This window comes from Molothrus aeneus, chromosome 1, assembly GCF_037042795.1.
Source record: "Molothrus aeneus isolate 106 chromosome 1, BPBGC_Maene_1.0, whole genome shotgun sequence".
NCBI classification, from domain to species: domain Eukaryota; kingdom Metazoa; phylum Chordata; class Aves; order Passeriformes; family Icteridae; genus Molothrus; species Molothrus aeneus.
In genome coordinates, this window is record NC_089646.1 from 109,239,177 (window position 1) to 109,261,389 (window position 22,213).

Genomic DNA, 22,213 nt, shown 5'->3' on the forward strand with positions numbered 1-22,213 from the left:
ACCCAGGGATGAATAAGAGATCATTTTCTGAGATCTGTCCAATGTAATTTCAGTTATAATGCTGAGAACAAATGGGAAAAACAGGAAAAAAAGAAAAAAAAATGTCTCTTGCAATACTCAGATTGGTTTGGCAGTGAAATTAGACCAGCAAATGCTCTCCCTTGGTCACCATTGCCTTGTTAATTTGTCTTATTCTCCTAATCTTTAGATCCTTTCCACGATGTAAACTCAAACCTACAAATGGGTTCTGGATGGCTGTCAGGACCAGACATAAATTATTTGAGTCCCTTTTATTACTACTTTTATCTATAACACTGAAAAAATCCCCATGTTGGTGCCAAATATTCCTGGTCTTATCTAGCCTCTTCAGCCTTTAACTAATACATGAATATTTGCAACTTTCAATGAAATTGCAGAATCACAGGCTAGTAATTCAAGATCAGAAATTTCAGTTTCTGCTTTAACCAGAGAAGCACAAAATGAACTACTGTCACAAAAGTGGTCATTCTGGAGAAGCAGCACCTCTTATCTGCTTTTATTAAATACTTGAGACTATCTCACAGAAGTGTCATTAAACATTTAAATGATTTCTTTTAAATTTTAAGCATTTTAAATGTTTTTGACCATTTTAACTTGCCATCCTATCTATTAAGGTTTTCCTCTGAAACATCCACTGAATTAAACAGGAAAAATTAAAATTAGAAAAATAGTTGTCTTCTCTAATTAATAGTTAGAAATCAATCTGCTCTTGTGTTTCAGCTTCTCTGACTATCAAAAGACTACCAGGGTGCTGAGGTAGGGTTGCAATCACCTCTACCTCATCCAATCATCTGTGCTTACAGGAAAGGGAAAAGCAGGCACATGAACAATCCCAACATAGTGTATGAATTCTTCTCAACCATTTAAACCATATATTTTTATATTAATTACAGTACTATATGTCTTCATCTCAAAACACAGAACCACATCTGAAAACATGAAAATGTGGTTTTCCTCCCCTTGTATTCTGAAGTACATGGAATAATAAAAGCTTCTGTTTCCCAAAGAACTAACATTCTGAGAGGTCTTATCAAAAACAGAACAGTGATATTATTGCAATATCTGGAATTATGGTGCAAATGAAAACTTTTAAATATTAGACAAATAATTAAATACCTTAATATAAGCAATTACAATTTCTTTCTTCTAAACAAATTGTCAATACTTCAAGTTGATCTAAACTCCATTTGTTACAAAATTTGCAGTTTTGTCAAAAAAAAGCAGTAACTCTATTTTCTAAATAGTTTGAAGGACAAAGGGAATGTGATAGTGACCTCTTTGAGAATTCTTCCAGTGCTAAAGGCTTACATGTGCAGATGTCTTTTCCCTTGATAAGCCATGAATTGCTTACTGTGGGGGACTCCCACTCCATTAGCCCATAAGAATTCAAAATTTTAGTCAACTTTGACATCTCACAAAACCATTCTGCTGCATAACTCATGTATTTTTCCTCTCCCACCTTCCAGTACACTGCTGCTCTATAAAACATTTGGGAGTCCAACTTCTCCCTCTCTTTTCAGTTCCTCTGACTACCACAAAGAGAAGCTAGCCATGGAGCAGCTCCAGTTCCCAAACACAATTAGTATTTTCTTTGTCTCTGACATTGTGCCTTGTAGCTTGTTGAGGAAGAAAATGTTCTGGTGAACTAAAATATCTTCAGTAAAACACATCTTTACATATAAATTACAACAGATCCCAACCGTTTATGACTTAGATGCAGAACATTTTTAATGAAAAGCAGCTAACAGGTAAGGTAGCTGAGCTTCAATAAGAAACCTTTAGCTTTCCTTCTCTCCACACACACACACACTCAGCCTTGACTTAGATGCATCTATTTCATTACACACAGTAAAAAGGTGCAAGTACAGTGAAATATTCTATTCTATCACAATATGCAAATGCCATGAGCATAGAGCATAAGATTATTAGATGAATCATCTGCCTGTAAACTTGGGTGTTCCTAAGTGCTTTGAGAATCTTCTGTTCTTGCAACTTACATTTCCACTATACTGCCAGGAAGTAAGATAATATCTGACTTTCTTTCTCTCCATTCCACACAGTAACATTTTAAGGAGCAATTCCTGGGAAATCAGCATTTTACATCTGCAGGCTGATAGGCTGAGATGTAAAACTTTCCTACTGCCCTTCACCATTTTCTATATTCTCTTCCCCAGGATCTTTCAGACCCGCACAGGACAGCAGCATTTCAAGATGGACCTAAGAAGTGCCACAGACAAGGAATAAGTTCATTATTGCCTGGTTTTGACTTAAGCTGGATGAGTTCACACCACCAGTGGGTACAGTTAGGGCAGCACAGCATTGATCAGTGGCTGGAAAGAGCTGTAATCTCACAAACTCATGTAAGTACCCAAGATTTTTGCATTATTAAACCACATCTTGAAGGGCCAACTACAGTATTTGTGTCTGAGACAACAAGAGAGACTAGTTTGAGTATGATTCTTTTTTCCCTCAGGGTTGATCAGATCTAATTAACCTACCCCAGGAACACTTTTGGTACATACCATTGATTTCATTTCATTCCTGGTACAAAGGAAGCTGAAAAGATATGTAATGCCCAACAGCTGAGCAGAAAGATGAAGTCAGAAATTTAAAGTCTCATCACTAAAGGCTCTGATTCTGAGCAAGGTACTGCATAAGCCTTGCTTAGTGAGACAAGGTTCTTCCTAACAAAGTACCCATTGGCAAGAAACATTTAAGTAATAAAGTAAAACTACAGCTGCATACATTATGTTAGATGTTACAAGTTTCACTTACAAAGATGTATAAACTGCACTCTGCTATTTAAATAATGTATCAATTACTTGCAATTAAAGTCTACTTTATATATGTGCCCTGCACCAGCATCTCAAAGACCTAAGATGTCTAAGTGGACATCAGCATCATTCTCACTTGGAAGACTACATCAGATCCCTTTCAGCAGGAAAACAGACAAACAAGAAAGTTCTGAACTCTAACCCTATATATATTATATATTTCCTAGTATTTTTTTTGTATTTACTTGAACTAAAAAAATAATTGGCAGACTTGTCAATATTGTAGGAAGTACATAAGAAAAACCACAGAATGATAGGTGGACTATTTAGAACTATTTAAGTATAGAAGCAACAACTGCACCTTGAAAGTGTTTACAAGTTAAATATGAGATAGTGAATAGGAGGGAGCCAAACAGCATAAAGACACAATCAACAGGAAACAATTCCTGAATATTCAGTGATCACATCAGTGTGGATATTTTGTAGTCATGACTGCAGAGAGAAGTTTTAAGCACTAAGGATGAAGAGAGAGATGATTTGGCAAGTATTTAGGTAACACCTGATAAGCAAGGAGATGTGCAGAAATATGTGGCAATGTTCCCTGGGGAAAAAAAGGAAAACGTTCCCTAATCAAGGAACACAACACAAAGAAATCCCACAGAGCACCATACAGGATATCACTGGCCTTAGCTCTAGGGTAATGCTAACCAGTTGTAAAAGGATCATCCACTGAGAGAAAGCCTGATGGTCTCCCAGTAACAGCAGAAGAACGAAGTAAGGAAACCAGCAATTTTTTTGGTTTGTGTTAGAAACAAACTTGAGCAGTTGCTTTATGAAGCTTCTTCTAAATCAGAGGGTTTGTCTCCCTCTGAAGTAGTTCCTTCAGAAGTGGAAGAGTTACCAAACTGTAAAACCTGTGAAGAGAGAGAGAGAGATCCCTCTGACAGAAGTAAAAACAAATATTCAAACTGGTTCTTCATTTTTGTTCACATGGGCTTTATTATTAATGCAGTTACTAACAATCTGGAAGATTAGTACATTTAAGTGACTCCAGCAGTTTTGCAGTTCTTTCCCAATTCATACCACTGTAACACGACGAAACGCTGAGCCGCTTCAGTGCCTCGCTTTGCCAGCCGGAGAAGCAAGGGCAGCATCCACCTACCTCGCGATGGCAGATGAACCTTCTAGAGCGTTTGAAAGCAGCAGAACAAAGATGCGGGATCCGCGCACGTTACCGCCGCCCCCGCCGGCCGCCCCGACCCTTCCCGGGCGGGCGGGATCGCGTTCCGACAGCCGAGCCGCCCCTCGCCCGGCGCCGCCCGTGCCCTCCCCGCCGCGGTGACAGCCCGGGGGAGGCGGGCGCGCCCCCCACCACCGCCCTCACCCCCGCTACCCGCGGGGGCGGCTCCGGACTCACCGATCCCGGGGGCCACATAGATGAAGTAGAGGCAGGACGAGGAAAAGGAGAAGAAGAAGATGAAGGCGAGCATGGAGCGGTTGGAGACGCGCAGCACCTTCCGCAGCAGTGGCATCCTCCCGCCGCGCCGGCCGCCGGCCGCTCCGCTCAGTCCCGGCGAGCCGCGGCGGCGCTTCCTAGGGGGAGGCGGCCCGCTCCTCCCATGGATCGGGCGGCGAGAAGGTGACGAGGGGGCGAGGGGAGCTCCTGCCCTCCGTCCCCGGGAGCGGGGCTGGCAGGGGCAGCGCCGCGGCGTGCGGAGGAGGGCGGGCGGCGGCGCTTTGTGGCCGCTCCTGCTGTCTCCTCGCGGGCGGCAGCAGCGGCGATGCCCGCCCGCCTCCGCGCTGCGCCTCCGGGCGGGCTGAACCGCCGCCGGAGGGAGGGGCTCCCTTAGCGCTGCCGCGGGGCTCGGGGAACGCTCCCGCCGCTGCTCACATGCCGCCGGGCGCCGCGGCCACCCGCGCTCCCGCCTGCAGTCCCCGTACTAGCGGCGGCGGCGGCCGCAGCAGCAGCAGCAGCATCCCCGCTGCGGGCGAGCAGAGTCACCTTCGCGCTGCGCCCAGCCCAGCCCAGCCCAGCCCAGCCCGGCCCGGCCCGGCCCGGCCCGGCCCCACGGCTCCCGCGCCGCCCCGCACCGGGAGGAGCCGCGCGGCCGCTGCGGCGGTTGTGGCGCGCGCGAGCCCCGGCGCGGCGGCAGCACTGCGGGACTGCAGCGGGCGGGCGCGCGCCAGCCCCGCCCCCGCGGCCCTGCGGGCCAATGGGAGGCGAGGGAGAAGCGAGCCCGCGGCCGCCGATTGGCTGTTGCGCGCGCACCGTTGCTATCAGCGGGCTGCGGAAGGGGGCAGGGAGCCGTGAGGCGGCTCGGCCGGGCCCCGCGTCCCGCCCCGCCTGCCCGGCGCTCCCGGTGTGTCCGGCCGGCGTGCGTGCGTACCTTCTCCGTGTCCAGTCACCTCGGCCTTGTGCAGAACACAAGGGGCCGGGTTTCTGTCCTGCCCGTGCCTACTTTCGAGCGCTGGTGCCCGCCCTTCCCTTCCCTTCTTCAGGTGGCGCTGCCGCTGTTCCACGGGTGGATGTCGTTGTGCTTCCAGCTGTTTAAATGCAGAGCGGTTGGAAACGGGAGTCAGGGCTGGCAGCCTCTCTCACATGAGAGGCTGCAGGAGCTGGGCCTGCTTAGTCTAGAGAAGAGGTCTGAAAGGGGAACTCGTTAACGCATGTGAACATCTCAAGGTGGCTGTCAGGAGAATAGTTGAGATATCTGAGAATGCCAGATTCTTCCCAGGGGTGCCCAGCGACAGGTCAAGGAATAATGGCCATAAACTAAAACACCTCAACATGTAAAAGAGGAATAACCTCTTTACATTCAGGATGGCCAAGCACTGGAGCAGGTGCCCAGGGATGTCATGGAGGCTCCCTCTTCAGAGAGTCATTTAAAACCCACCTGGATGCAGTCCTGTATAACCTGGCTTGGAAGATGGTCCCTCCCAACAATAATAATTATGTGGTTCTGTCTTTCTGTCACCCAAGAGTTCTCCATAGAGCAGAATAGGGAGCATTGCCTGAAGGTTTGGCTACACTTGTGCTTTAGGATTTGCTGAATTTAAATGTGATGATCTACACACTCCTTTACCAGTTCACTCCCAAGGCCATTGCTTTAAAATGGTATTTTTTAAAAGCTGGCAGCAGAAGCTCCATATTGATTCTCTGCTCTTTCTTGCTTTGGCAAAGAACTTGGCTGCCACAAGTTGCTGGGTGATAGGGTTAAGCCAGTAATTGCTCCGTTCCTCTGGAGAGTGCTATCATGGATAGATGTGTGCCAAGAGGTTGGCAGCAGGCCATGTCCTGCCTGGGCACACTTGATGTGGCAGCAGGATCCACTTGAGCGAGAAGTGGTCCAGGTCTGTGTTGTTAGCGTGTGTGGAGTTTAGTCAGACACAGGGCAAAAGAATGGAAATACAGAGTTGCCCCACTCCCCACAATACAATTTTGTCTCAGTCACTACACTTGCACTATGGTTTTTATGCAATAAATATCACTAATGGCTTCCTCTTGTTTCAGTAATCATGAAAGAATCATAGAACGGTTTGGGTTGGAAGGGACCTTGAAGATCATCTAGTTTCAACCATCCTGCCATGGCCAGAGACATCTTTCACCAGCACAGGTTGCTTAGAGCCCAGTCCAACCTGGCCTTGAACTCTTGCAGAGTTCAAGAGCACTTACAACTTCACAACCTCTTCCAGTGCCTCACCACTCTCATATTAAGTGTTAGCTATTTCTAATATCTATTCTAAACCTGTAGTTCAGTTTGAGGCCATTCCCCCTTATCCTTTCAATACATGCTCTTCATCTTGTTTCAGTAATAACAGAGAGAAATTATTTTGTTCACCCAGCACAGCTCGTGGTCAAGTAGAGCTTATCCTTTAGACTGACAGAGCAACCTTATAACTTCCTTCAGACTTGGGCAAACTGCTTCAAAACACTCTGCAGGCTGACACATCAGTATTTTTTAACCACAAATGTAAAACCTCAAGTCAGTTGACATGTAATAGTCAGGGCTAGAAATACAAAATGATTGGTTAATCAGTGAGGTAGTCATGCAAATAACTGATAGTAAAAATAAAAGCAAATTTACTTAGTCAAAATCTTGCTGGATGTTGAACATTTATTTGCACAGTGGAACGCAGTACACCCAACAACAATCTACAGCCACATCATGGGCTTCCCTGATTATCACTGATGCAGAGCATCGACAAGGATTTCTCAGTAAAGGTTTTCGTATGAGAGAGACAAATTCTGTTCCTTCAGCTCTGAAACAGAGACTTATCAGTTATATTTTGATGGATGTTATTGCAATGAGTATCTGTGCAGGTTTTAGCTGGGATGGAGTTAATTTTCTTCACAGTGGCTCATAGGCAATATGTTTTGGATTTGGGCAGAACACAGGTTGATAATACAGATACATATTTTTTACTGCTGAGCAGGGCTTGCACAGAGCCAAGGCCTTTTCTACTTTTCATACTGCCACCATGGTGAGGGGACTGGGAGTACATGGGAGGTAGGGAGGAAACAGCTGGGACAAATGACCAAAGGGATATTCCAGACCAAATGTCATCATGCTCAGTATGCAAAGTGGAGGGAAGAAGAAGGAAGTGAGGGATATTTGAAATGACGGTGTTTGTCTTCCCGAGTAACCTTTACATGATGGAGCCCTGCTGTCCTGGAACACCTGCCTTCCCATGGGAAGCAGTGAATCAATTCTTTTTTTTTTTTTTTTTTTGCTTTGCTTGTGTGCACAGCAATTGCTTTCCCTACTTGCTTTCCCTACTAAGCTGTCTATCTCAGGAATTTTCTGACTTCCATCCTTACAATTCTCCCCCCTCCTCCCTGATCCTGCTGGGGGGAGGATGAATGAGCAGCTACAGTACCAGATAGAGGGATAGATTGTGGGATGTATTTTGTCACAAAATTGTTTCTGAATTGCCAGTAACAGCTACGTAACTTGATATATGTAATTTATTTTATTGAGCAGAATGCAAAACTAGCCATAGGAATACAACAATGAACAGTTATTTACATATATTATTTAAAGTTGAAGCTTAAGCTGACAGTAATATAGGACATTATCTTGGGTTTATGGAGCAAAAATGTACTGTATTTTTATGTCTTGTTGCTGTCTCACATTAAAGTAAAATTTATTTTATATGTGAAGTGGCATTATTGCTACTTTATTTTTATGTATGAAAGCTATTGATTTACTCTGCTAACTGGAATAACTGAGTATTAATTGGCTCCTGATTCTCCCATTCCACTTTTATTAGATTTTTTTTATACAGTTTTAGATCTGTTTCTATGGTCTAAGCATAGGGAATGACATTAGAAGATCAATATGATGACAACTCACAGAATCTTGTCAGATACAGGAGTGAGATGCATGGTACAAGAAATCTTAAGACTGGCCTTAACTTTTGTGTGGAGGAACATTAATGGTGCCCTGCATATCACTGTCTGTGCATAAGTAAAGGCAAATGCCATGTCTCCAGCTCAACATGAATTTTGGGTTGATCACTTGGGCTGTTAGGTGCACTCTTGTAAGAGTTTAAGAGACTACTGTGATGAGCATGAGACAACCTGTGGAGCAGTATATTAACTCATATATATAGAAATGTTTGTGGAAAAATAAAAAATGGAATTTTGGAAGATAGATGTATCATGTTTAATTGAATCTCCAGCAGCAGGACACTGCAGGAGCAGCAGCATAACTCACAGTTATGTAGATGGCTTTGCACAGGTGTCCGCTCTGATCATAATACTTGAAGCCTCTTCTTTAAATATTGCTTTCTTCAGTAAAAAGATTACTGCACAATATGTAGATCCCTTCTTTGAATAATCAACAATATTGCACTTCACTTATTATTGTAAGAAGAGGAAATTCCATTGGATGTGTATTGCTCTGCTGTGTTTCCTCTTGCAATGGAATTTCTTCAGTAGGTTCTTAAACAATTATAGGTTATTCTGGAAGAAGATGAGAACTCCTCCCTCATTCCTGTTTTTAATCTAAGCATCCCAAAGTGAATTTTCTATGGATCAACAAGCACAAAATCAAACAAGATCTCATCAGAGCAACTGCTGCAAAACCATCAATGTCTCCAAAGCTGCTATAAAAAACACATTTTTCAGTCATTTCAAAAGTTCATATATTTCATGAAGTCCAACAAATGCTGCTGTAGAAACTGCATATACAAAATTAACAGGTTTCCCATGCTGCATGGGCACAGTTGTCCATGACAATGTTCTGTTAACAAAACCAAGGCACTGATCTTTTGGAGAAAAGTAACAGCACTTTTTTTTTTATAGGGGAGGAGGGAGAGTTTTAGTGATTTTTTATCTGGGTTGCTTCTGGAACCCATTTATTTGAAAGAGTGACACCTCACACTATTGTGGCTTTATAATTGTGGGCATAGGGTGCTGTAAGACATCAGGCAGGAAGGAATGCCAGGAAGGAATACCTTGAGGGAAGCAAAAATATCTTACACTACTGCTGTCATCAAGTGAAAGAACTGAGCCTGATGCCAGCATCACTGAGGCTGTGTCAGAGACAGGGAGGCAGGGAGGTAGAGAGTGGTGCATTGCTTAGATCATTTGTTAGAGCTGGCTGTTTAAAGAATACACATATGAATGTGCTGCCTATGTAATATCCAGTTTTGCAGTCTGCAGTACAAAATTAAAAATCCACATTTTGTGCCCCGGGTCATCTACTGCCACATGCTCGTGTTATTTTTTATTGCTTGTACCCAGTCTTTGAATGAACTGGGTACAAGCAATAAAAAACTCTTGTTTAACTAGCTGTTTTATCTCTTCCATAAGGATGTGTCCCGAGATTCTCTCCTCCAGTCAATATTCCTACACACATTACCAAATTTCACCTGGCTGCCTCCATAGTTTGTATATTTCAGACAGAACAGTTGCTTGTTTTTGTCACAATTTTTGTCATTTATCTATCTAAACACTTTTTATCAACAATAAAGTACCAAAGTACCTTATCTGTCTTGAAAATCTTGCATTTTTTTCTTTTTTACTGCAAGTTTAAGCATTAATACCAACATCATTCTGCCTTCCTTACACCCTACCTTTACATTCTGAACTGTCATGTCTATTTGCTCTCTGGTTGCTGACTGTCACTTTGTCTTCACTTTTAGCTAAGCCAGCCCAACTGCCTTATTTAGACTGTAATTGACAGTCCAAGAAGCAGAATGATTCTTTCACATTTTTTTACAAGAGCTCTTTCCTACTCGCACCACCTGTCCCCCAAACAAACCCAGTAAGCTGCAGTCAAGGCACAAACCTCCTGCAGCACCAAGCAACCCCTTTGGAGCCACAGGCAAAATTCTGTGATCAGCTTTCTCTTCACTACAGAGAAATACATTAAATATTCCCTGTGGTTTTTTTTCTTAAATCTTTTGCCATTACTGTTTCAGCCCTCTTCCTTGCCTTTTCTGTTTTCCTTAATTGTAGTAATAAAAATTGATAAATGAGCGTAACATGGTTTCATTATTAATCCTACGTGTGGCAATTATTTTGTTGGTATTTTTTGTAAATACCTTTGGTTTCTCATTTATTTGGATTTAGCAGCGTGATTTTTATTAGTCACACTTTGTTATACAGGGCAGCAGCATTCCAAAATCCTGCACAGTAACTTATAAGTAACCCTTCTTGTAAGGTCAACAAGGAGTTAAAATGCCTGGAGTTAAAAAGCTCAGGATAAGAAGCATGAGAAGAGCCTGACAATTCCAAGAAAATGCACAGTCTGTGTAACATTTTTAAAGATTATAATAAAGATTAATTATGATTAAAGATTAAATCAAGTTTTGTCAGGGTGATCTAGACCCTGGGAAAGTTAGAGTTCTTCAGTGTGTAGCACAAACACGTAAAACTCACACCATTATGTAATGAAAAATATAACACCTCACTTAAGTTTTGGGCCATGTGACCTAACCTCATTACATCCATTATAATCCCACTATTAAATCAAATGTCAGATTGGAAGTATTTTGAGAAAGTTTGGTATTTTCTTTTGTACTACAGCTTCAAGGCTGAAACTTACTGCACTCTCATGCACATGGTCTGATTCCTGGGGCTCTGCAGGGCCAGAATTTGGACTTTGGTGATCCCTGTGAGTCCCTTTGACCTCAGGATTATCTATGATTCTATGGTTCTATAATTATCATCATGAGATTAGGCAATTTGTAATTTTTTCTGTGTCATGAATAAAACTATTTGCCATACCATACTTGCTATACCATTGTAAGCATCTTATGTGGAAAAGACAATATCTGACATTAGATCATGTTCATAGTCCTTTAAAATGGTGAATATGCAGTTGTTTGAAATCTATGTAGCAAGGATAAGGTGCAAGTAAAAATTATTTTTATCTGTATGTGCAGTACAAAGAAGGATTGATAAAAAAGTAGTTTTGGGAACCATGGGATTTATTTCACTGTAACTTGTACAGGTGAAAAATAAATGCAGCAGGAGACATAATCATCATTAACTAACATCAAATACTTTTATTATGGAAATCAGAAATTTTACGGCCTGAACTACTCACATCAGAACTAGTCTGAAATGTCTATTTGCTGCATTTGGATTAATAGCTGTTCCTTAGAACATTTTTGGAAATGGAGAGTGACTAAGAAATAATAAGAGACGACTGCAGGATAAGTTTACACTCTTGCACTCCCTCTCTAACCTTGCTTTTAAAAATGTCATTCAAGTCTTAAAAAACAGCACAAAACTAAATCATGCAGTTTGGGTGGTAATCACTTCAGTGGGGGAATAAATTGATAGAAGATTTTCTGGAAAGCTTGAGGACTTTTGCTTTGCTTTGTTTTTGTGGCTAAAATCTTATCCTCAGAGATGCAATTCCTTTGCATATATAAATAGAAACAATCTGGTCTCACTCATTCTACTGCAATTAGGAAAAAGCAATCAGAGTTTGTTAAACAGACTTGAGAGAAACAAGAATCTTATGTCTTAGAAGACAGATGTTTTCTGATTAAGCTTTCTGTCACAGCCTCATTTAAATTGCGTAAGTCACAGAGAACTTTAGCAAAGGTTACAGTTGTTGGAATTCCACTGTTCTGTTCAGTTCTTAATAACAGCTTTGTTTAGTTTGTGAGATAGTGTTTAAATAGCTTGAATTTTCTTAAGAGCTGAAGCAATGCTTCTGTCCTCAGAAAAACTCTTCAGTGTTTTGCAAACCTAAATAATAATCTAAAGTTTTCCTAAGAGTCATCTTCCTACTTTTCTGCTTATGCTATGAAAAAGATAAAGGAGGCCTAAAAATTAATAAGTGTATTTTCATGCATACAACCTCATTTATGCAGAGGGTCATGTAATGACAGTTGTGTAGAGATAGTGATGCTGCCGTAATTGTTGTAGCTTATATTTCTGACTATAAAATTTTCATTTATTTAGCTATCTTTTAAGTAACCATTAATTTGATCAGTTTATCAGTTTTTTTAAAAATTCTGTGTTAAGTGTTTTTTCCTAAGATGAGCTTTTCCCAAACCTAGGAGAAAATTCTCTGTGTAGGAAAGAAAAGAAATAATTCTTCACATCTCTTGGTACTTGAGAGAAAAAGAGCGAGACCATTTGGTCATAACTGAATTTCCCAATATTTTGAAAAATAAATAGTGGCCATAAATATTATCTATTTGCTCAGTCATGGGCATGAACACCTTCCCAAATATTGCTAGTGCAGCTGATTTCTTAGAACAAGTGAAATTCTAAATATTCTGTTGTATTCTGTTGTGACAAAGAATTTGCTAGCCTCTCAGAGTTCTAAGAACAGACAGTAAATATATGTGTGGCCAAGAAAATAAAAATAAAAAATCAAATATTATACCAGTGTTGCAGTTACTCCTTGGGGAAGTAAGGTACTCTGTCATGAAAGAGTATTATATATCTATTGTGCTGGATACAAAAAGACTCAGACTGAAATTCTAGAAATAGTTAAAAGTTCCAGTGAATTTTCCCGATTACATAAAAAGAATACTAATCTTGAAGGGTTGTTGGATTTTTTTTGCTTACTTTTTTTGTTTTATTTTGGTTTGGTTTGGGTTTTTTTGCATTTTTAAAAATCATATTAAGTTCTACATTTAAAGTAGATTTTGAATCACAGTTTTAAGCTACATCTGTTAGAGTTAGCAAAAACTACTTCCTTCAGTGGGTAGCTTTCCTTGCAGTATGTTTCCAAGTGTGTTTATGGATTAGGGGTGATGTGGTGCATTATGCCACAAGACCTTCTTTCCAGTCTCCAGGCCATAGCATCAGTTACAAAAATTAAAGCTGAAAAAGGCAAAAATAGCCTTTGGCATACCCTACAGGAAAGTGAGACTGTTTGTAGCACTATCTGAGGGCCCCCAAAGCCCAACAGGTTGGTTTTTCTTGCCAGTTCACTTCCTATCCCTAAGACAGTAAAGACCAAGTATCCTACAAAACTCTAAGGCAGCCTTAGGATAGCCATTTATTCACATTATTTATTGCTGGTATTGGTACCTAAAGGTCCCAGTCACAGAACAGACTGCAAGTCCTATGGTCTGTATAAATGAAAAAATGAAAATAATCCCTGCATCAGGAATTTACATCTGTTTTACATTTAGCACCTGCTGATTCCATTGTAGGGATGTAGACACATGCTTGTGTGTCTACATCTTGCAAAAATGTGACCATTTTAATTTACTTCTCAGTGCTGGTAATTTATCTTGATCTGAAACACAGTGACAAAAATGAAGTTCATGGAGCTCCATATACTTAATAAGAGCAACAGAAAACTGTGTGGAAATCAGTCTGCCAAAATCTAATTAGGGGCTCTAATTGTGTATTGTTGCTCAGAGAGTTTTTCACAAGTGAAAACTTGTTAAGATTAATTTTTCCAGGTGCTTGTGGCAAAACCAGGTATAAATATTAAAGTCTTATGAGCTGTGATTTTGAAATTATTTTTTGTGTTCTCAATATAACAAAACCACTAACTTCTTAAATATTTAAATTTACTTAGGAATAAATATTAAAACAAACAAAAACAATACCACAAGCAAACAAACAAAAATTAAATAAATCCACTAAAACACCAACATCGTCTTGGATCTGGACATTGTCTGACCAAGTGTCTATTTTTTTACCTCAAGATCTTCTGACAGAATACATGGTAAATATTTAATGCAAACTGAAATGAAGAGACAGTGAAAAAATGCAAGGGAAATGGGTTCTGCATTTCACAATGCTTTTGGAGAGAATTAAACAGGTCGATGAATGAGTATGAAATTATAGTTAAATTTAGGATTAGTGACATGAAATCAAAGGCACATAAAGTCATGTACAGGCAATCTGGAAAATAAGTTTTGTGATAGGCATAGGTTTTTTCATTCATAATACCTTCTATATATGTAAGTAAGTGTTCCTTCTAGCTGAGCATCTATTTTCTAACACCTATTAGAAGAGAAATCTGAGTTTTAGTGATGATAGAGAATAGGACTTGACAGCCTAGGAGGGCAAGATTACTTTTTAAGTTATTGTGTACTACACTGAAAGACAAACATCTTTCTGTTCTTTATTTTATTATACTGGGGATAAATTGGTTATTTTATTTACTTTGGAGTTAACATTTTCTTTCTCTCTTTGTCATGAGGATTTCTACATCTACCCTTTTATATCATTGGGTACCCTCCCCAGAGTTCCCAGCTGACTGCCTAAACATAAGTTTCCCAAGTTTGTCACTGAAATAAAGCAAAAATAAAGGTGACAAAGGGAAAAAAATTGCAACTCAACTTCTGTGGAAAGCAAATGAAAATTCACAGAAAAAAGTTTATATTGGAGAAACTGTGCAAAAGTGACCAACCAATACTGACACAATTACCCAATATTTACACAGCCTGTTAATGACTTAAATGTCTAGTGCTTTCTCTTTTCTTTGTTTCTTCTTTATTTTTCCTATATTGTCTTTTTAGTAAATATGGACGGTTGTAAAAAATAGGTGAAAGAAGAAAAAACATTTGAAAGTATATAGTCCTGTAACAAAAATAAAATGATTAATTTATACTGTTTGTGGTTCAACAGAAAATACTTTCTTGCTTTAATTTCCTGAAAATCATATGATCATTTTAGTTATTCCTGCATTTGGTTTGGCCTAGTTCAAAATTCTTAGCTGATGATTTTAGAGCTCCTTATGTTCAGCTAAGTCTAGAAAGAGTTTAAATGACCCAAATGCTTTAAGAGTCAACACTAAGCTATCAAATTTCCAGGGCTGTTCTCTTTTTCCTAGAGGCATAGGGGATTTGCAGAAAGGGGATATGAAAATATCCAGAAAATATATTTGCATTCCTGTTGCAGTCCTGCAGTGAATTTATGTTGTTTGTGTGCACACAGGTTTCCTTGATAGATCAGGAATTAAGTCAGAAATATACTTTTTAAGTGTTTCATAAAAAGACCCCTTTTTTAAAAGATAAGTTCATGGTTGCAGTTCTGATAATTGCACCTTCAAAAAGTATAGTTTGAAAAAGTACAACAAGAAGTGAAATAAAGATAGGCAGCTCTGTGGGTGGCTTTTGTGTGAAGGAAACTAAATGGGTCAGGATATTTCATTTTGGAAACTAACAGCTAGGAGAAGGTAGTTACTGTGTGATTATTCCTTTTTTTTTTCTCCAAATGCAGAAACTGGGAATCCTTCAAACAACTGATCAGACTGCAAGTTTAAAGCACACAAAAAGAAGCATATTTTCATGCATTTAAAAATTAAATTTTGAGAAAAATTAATCAGAGCCAGAGGAGATACATTTAATAATTACTGATAGATTCAATGGTTTAATCTGAATTTCTGGTTCTAGTAACTCCTAGCCTGCTGATCACAGAAACTGAGTCACGGAAAAGGAAATGTATCCACCCACCTCTTGAAATAACTTCTATGTCTGGGACAGTGCAGTATGCTAGGCCATTTAGGGCATTTCAACATTTTTTAGCCTAAATAACCACAGCAAGATAATCAAGCAAATAAACACTCAGTTAATGGAATAGACTTTCACAATGTTTTAGCTCTGAACCAAAATCTGTGAAATATTTACTGGCTTGGGCATAATAGAGATCTTTCCACATAGAGGAGCTATGTCATGAGTCTGCCACACAGATCTGGAATATGGAAAGCCCAAATTTCAGTGGAAGTTATCAGAGAACCTGCTCCCAGGAGCACAAAAATAGGAATGAAGTTCTACATTTTGAAGCAGGACTAAATAACTCACAGAATTTTTACCCAGTATTATTTATGCTCTTGGAATCCATCAGCCATGCTGTGACTTCTGTGATTGGATCATGCTCATTTTTAAATATTTTTATTTGAAAGGATCAGCAACTAATAATCTGTTTTACCCAAGGTTATAATTATTACAGTTTTACTGAATTTAAATAGAGGTTAAAGACTACAGTTCAGATTGAGCAATTATGTTCAGCAAACACAACCAAACAATGCCTAAACAATCACTTTAAATGATGAGGTTGTTTGTGAAAGAGCATCTTAGAAAGGGAAGCTGTGGCTAAAGTTTAGGCTTGCAGTCCTCATGGTTTTACAGCTGAAAAAAATCCCAGCAATGTCAGCACATTTTATTGTTTAGAAATTGGTTTAGGTGCAAAAGTTCAAATTCATGATTAACCAGTTAGTCTTGGGTTGTCTTTGTGTCAAACGACTGCCCCTTCTTCCAAGTCTGTGGGTATACCCAAGTCTGCCTGGCAGAGTGATGCAGAGAAAGAAAAGTGGTGTCTGTTTTTTTTAAGGAATGGGGAGCAGCAGAAGAAAACCTCCAAATCCCTGTCACAAAAGAGTTTGTCCCTCTTCACTTTCAATTCTCTTCTTTTGTCTATTATGAAAAAAACCCTGATGTTTAGACCTGTCTCTTCAATTAATACAGTTTCTTGACACTCTAACAATTCTTTCCATAGATTTGCAGGTCTGCTCAATCACCTTAGTGAGAGCCATGCACAGTAATAGCATGCAGGCATTTACAGCATCTAGGTATCAATTCTGCTAAACTGCTGTAGATGCAATCATCTTTTGCCTGAGTCTGAGGAAGTACAATGACTTTTCAGACAAAACTGCGGTTAGTTTTCTAAAACTTCCATAAAATAAGAGAGGAACTTCGTGTACCTGATACAGAAATGCCAATGATACAGTGACATTAAATAGTTACATTATTAAAATTTAAAATTAAATTTAAAATTAATAGTTTTTCAATCCCTACTTTTTAATTCATGAGAATTTTCTGACTCTTTTGATAATATGTTTTTGTTTGTGCTTAGGATAGATATGGTTAGAACAGTGTGCTGTAATGTGGTTGTTCTACCAGCACCACAACCAAAGACAAGAGAAGACCTTCCTCCCCTTTACTCTCTCTGAACCTATCCTGCTTATTTATTAGTCTTGACCATGTTTCCAAGCCTTTATTAAGATATCTATTGATATGAAAACTTCTATATACTGCTATCCCTCTTTAAAAACAGGACTACATTACACTAATGGGGAAATGAAAATGTTGTCACTGAAATAAACTGACAAAAAGAGAGGGTTTTTTACAATTTTTGGAATTCTCAGCCCTCAATTTTCACTTGTAATGCATTTGATTTCCTTACAAGGGTACAAAGTGAGCCTGTCAGCCTTGCTGGTGATTTAAGTCTCATCTATTCTGCTCCAGATGGCCTGTCCAGGCAAGAGAAGGACAGATGGCCTCAGACATTTCAGTGGTGGGAAGTAGAAAGAGAACAGAGTTCTTCCTGCATGTGCTTTTGCTTTCTGAATTTTCTTTTTCCTGGAAACAATTTTTGTTGCTGCAAAAATTGGAGCAGTTAGATGATAATGAGTGTTCATTCAGTCCATTTTCTTTAGAGTGGACAGACTTTAGGTCTCAGATAATGGTTGAAATGTCTACAAACATCTCAGTCTCTCAGATCCAGGTTTTTGTTCTCTGGCAAGATTATATTCCTGTCATTAAAAAGCACATGTGAGAGCAGAAGAAACAAAAATATTGATCTCAGATTATTATCTTTTTCCTTTTAAGTCCTACTCCCCAGTCAACTTTTTTCTTCCAGGAATGCAGTCTTATCAGTTCACTATCTTATAGTGAACTCAGAGAGGCTACTACTTCTAAAAGTTATCCTTTAATTCTTAGTCATAAAAATTTTCAAAGCTAAGAAGGGCTTAAGGGTTTCCCTTTAATGATTTCACCACCGTCCCACAAAAAAGTCAAAAACTAACCAAGATTTTTCTTTTGATTTTATTAAAATAAATCCCAGGCAGAATTCAACTATGATTTTTTTCTGTTAAAAAGCAATGAAATCTGAACTTGTGCTCTCAATAAGTAAACCTGAAGTGCTGTGGAACTGTGAAAATCAAAGTTTGAATTACAACCATCACTTCTTCATGATTCAACAAAGCTTTCAATCTGTTCCTCAGACACTAATTATAGGGTAATTAGTTAATCCTTGAATGGGTAATTTAGCCTTCACTGGGTCCTTTTGCAGGCCACCAGATTCTGGCCTGCAAAATGAATATAATTTCATTGCTGTAACACACAGGGAGATGGGCACAGCATTAAGTTACATTTCTAAAAGCTTTATTAGATGCTGTTTAACTGGCATTTCCTAAATTATATGCTAAGTGTTGAAATTTTTTCTGAAAACATTGCATTTTGGGACATTTCCTAGACATATGGCTTTAACTTTCCTGACAGGAAACCAGAAACCACTGTTGAAAATTTCTTGCCTGCTGTGCAGTGTCAGAGTTCCAGTAACACAAAGATCAATCAGCCTATTCAGCAGATTATAGAAGACAAACAGGAATTCACTCTTTAGCAAGGGTCAATATTTGCTATTGCCTCAGTTTGTAAAATAATAAAATGTCGTAGGGTCTGAACAGAAGGGAATAACCTTTTAAAATAAAAACAGGGTAGGAGCAAAATTAATAATCTTTATTACAGAATGCTTCCCAGTGAGAAAGAACAAAACCTATGATAGAGACTAGATATTTTAGGAAGAGAAAAGGAAAAAAGAAGGTATTGTGGAGCAAAATGAGGGTGAATTCTGAAATAGCATCTTGTTAACATACTGCTGTATTTTCCAGCAGAGATAAAAAGAGCATTTACCCACAAAGATAAATATGATATCCAGCTTTCAATCTCTGGAAAGAAACTGTGTTCTTAGATTGAGATATTGTGTGATAAGAACTCAACCAGAAAAAATATAGAATATAAAGCCTTCTTTTTACTGGAGAGCTGAAAATAGAATAGAAGGAGAGAGAAGTCCCTCATTTCTCCAGGATGCTAAAGCTAAAGCTAGAAATTATTTAGTAGTGAATAATCAATGTGAAACCAGCAGTTTGTCTCCACTACCTTACACCATGTAGGTCAACAGGAGAGACAGACAGAGAAAGAAGTATTGAATTTAATTATTTTCATTCAGCTTGCATAAATGCAAATCATAGATATGTTATTTGCCTCTTCCATGAACAGGGAAATGAAGTTTCATATTTCTCAGTTTAGAATCTTGAAATATTTTAAATATCTAACTTCGAATGAATAAGTAGTCTTCAAGAAATGTTTTGGAGTTTTTTCTCTCTCTGTCTTTCTGCACACTGCAAAGCCCAGACAACTTATTGAAACATTAGGAATTTAATTGTATCTTCAGAGTTTAAGATTTTTACATCTGAAATATTTACTTTTCTAATAAATGGCCAGAGAATATCAGAGCCTTCTGAATCACCAAAGTAAGGATGAAAGGAAACTGAAATTGGCCAAAATAACTTCTATGTGTAATAGTTGGCAATGGCTGCACAATGACTGAAGTTCATTGTAGAGCCAGTCCTATCGTAGAATGATCAATAGGATTTTCTTTCACAGCATCTTCTTCTGATCCCAACATCTGCACTGTCTGCTTTCAGATGGCATTTGCCACCTATTCCCATACTGCAGAATCATTTCTAAAAGCATGTTTTGTTTGCCACATGTATTTGGTTCCATTTCAATTTAATGTTGCAGAAATCCTGTGAAAGAACATTGAGCTCATTGTCACAGGCCACTCTTCACTGCCTCAACACACTCCTTAATAAACTACAAGATGACTAAAGCATAAAAGACACACTTAGAGCACTCCATGGCAGTTATCTGCAGCAAGTTGTTAATGACTCAACACAAAATGTCATTTTGATTCCACGTATTAATGAACCATTGTAACCTAGGTAACTAACTTTAATTACTCTTGCTAAAACAGAAATTTCAGTCTTTAACTATAAAGGTGGTGCTGTGAGTAATAAACCAACCTAAAAAATTAACTATTAATTCCAATTACACATAACTGACCTAAAAGTTTGGACCATCTACTTTAGTTGTATGTCAAATATCCTTTTGTAGTCTGTCCTCATTATAATCCATAGGAAAAAGAAAAAACCCCAAAGGAAAATTATCAAGAGATAATGGATAAATCATTGGTTAAAATTGCAGGACCGTATTTTTCCTTATTTTATTAAATAAGATATAGGCCAGATTTTTTTCTTTAAAAAACTCAAATACATGGTTTGGATGGTTAGAGTCCTTTGAAATATTGTCATTTCTTAAGACAGTAGGAAAGGATGTCATTTGAATTCAATTACAAAAGAATGATGCAGGTTGCCTTGTAGGCTGAATGAAAAATTATACCTCATAAATATTTATTAGAATCACATTGCTAATCCTAACTCCATGTATCCTTATGCAACTTTTAGAACACCTACCTTATTTGCTGCTGGGTTATCATTGAATTAAAATGTGCTTCTACATTCACCCACATGTATATTTATTTTTAGCAAAAATCAAGAAAGTAACTGGAGATACTGTGTACACTGAGGAGTAAGCAAGTGATAAAATTCCCTAGGTTAGCCCCAAATCTACAAGTCTGTTTTTTTGTACTTCACAATGTTAAGGAAGTAAAAGATCAATTTCTCAGGCTTATCATATTTATTACGTTATTATTAAAAGGAAATTGAATTCTCATCGAAATAGTCATTTTCATATGCAATTCAGAAAATGGAATTTGTCTTGAATAAGTTTTTGCGTAATGTGAAGGACCTTATTGGTGCCTTTTAGTGTCAAAAGGAAGTTAAGTAAGTCCCAAATATTGTAACCTTCTTTTTCCTTTCAGAAAAGAACAATACAATACTGTACTGTGTTTTCTCTTGTCTTTTGATTTTTTTGAAAAAAACCCTTTTCTGCAGCATTCAGAGGGAGGAAAATCTCCCAGTAATTGTTCAGCAAAATCCTGTCATGAAGAAAACACCATTGTAAACAGCTGAAAACCAAAGCAATGGTTTTTTTATTTTACAAATAGAAAAGGCAGAGCAGATCAGAAGTATATAAAGTATTCAAAAAGTACCCACACATAAGTACATTCTTCCTTTTTGTTGCTTTAAAAAAATGCTACCAACTGACAAAGTATATTGTTCTCAGTGCTGTACAATACCCTTTTCAAATAAATGAGTCTTGCTCCTTTTTCCTAAAAATTAGATTGGAGGAAATTCCCTAAATATAAATAATTTGATTATCTGATAATTTATTTCTGGATTTGATTGCTCTAAAACAAAGATGTTCCATGTTGAGTGTGAGCTCTTTAAATGTAAAAGCGATAGTACTAAAAATGAATTCCCTACTTTTCAGGTAATTGTTATAATTTTCTGAAAGGTGAGACTTTTTTTTTTTTTTAAAGTTGCTGCATGCTTGAGTTTGACAGGGATTGAGTTTATCTCAGCTTCAAAGAGGACACAGGTAAAGTTTTAATTTAAAAGTAGGCAAGATGCATGCCTAAATGTGGAAAGTGTGGCAAAAAGCTCTGGACACTTTGTTTGGCAGGTGAATTCCTGTGAAAAAAATTCACCTGTGGCATTGGGACTACAGATGGAGAAAAGCACTGGCTCAAGTAGGTGCAATGTGTTTTTTTCAGACCTTTGTTGTTAAATGAAGCTGTTGAAAGGTAGTGAGGGTGCAATGTTCAACCTGAGCCCCAGCACTACTGAAGTGTGTAACACAACGGGTACAAGAGTGGAGATTTCAAAATGGCACATAAAGTTTGATGGCCAAGGTAATGAACAGCAAAAACACTGGTTATTATATGAAAATGGAATGTGCAATTAATGTTCCAGTGGCAATTCCAGTAATTGAGAAAATCCCTCTGTGGTTTTAAGGCACGGTGCCAAATGTACTAATACCTTTCTTGTCTAGGAAGTTAATCTGGGATGTTACTTGCATGTTGTCCAAAACTTGGCTATTGGGCACTGAAAAGCTTCTGTTTTAGACTACCTGGGTTCCCCAGGTTCAAAGTTAAGAGTGTTGCCTGTTTTGAAGGTGTAGAATTTGTGAGGAGCCAACAGTCCTCCAAAAGAATCCAT

At 38.7% G+C, this 22,213-nt stretch overlaps 1 protein-coding gene across 2 annotated transcripts in view; it reads right to left on the bottom strand.

The window, feature by feature from the left end:
* Window positions 1-4,750, bottom strand: part of B4GALT6 (beta-1,4-galactosyltransferase 6) — a 30,488-nt gene extending 25,738 nt beyond the window's left edge. The window contains exon 1 of one of the 2 annotated variants that reach the window (XM_066562695.1): window positions 4,231-4,750. In XM_066562695.1, coding sequence (XP_066418792.1) covers window positions 4,231-4,345 — 115 coding nt within the window. In that variant the 5' untranslated portion in view covers window positions 4,346-4,750. Of the gene's footprint in view, window positions 1-3,521; window positions 3,605-4,230 lie in introns of those variants that run through there. The other variant, XM_066562705.1, reaches the window with a different exon arrangement.
* Between the last annotated feature and the right edge of the window lie 17,463 nt (window positions 4,751-22,213).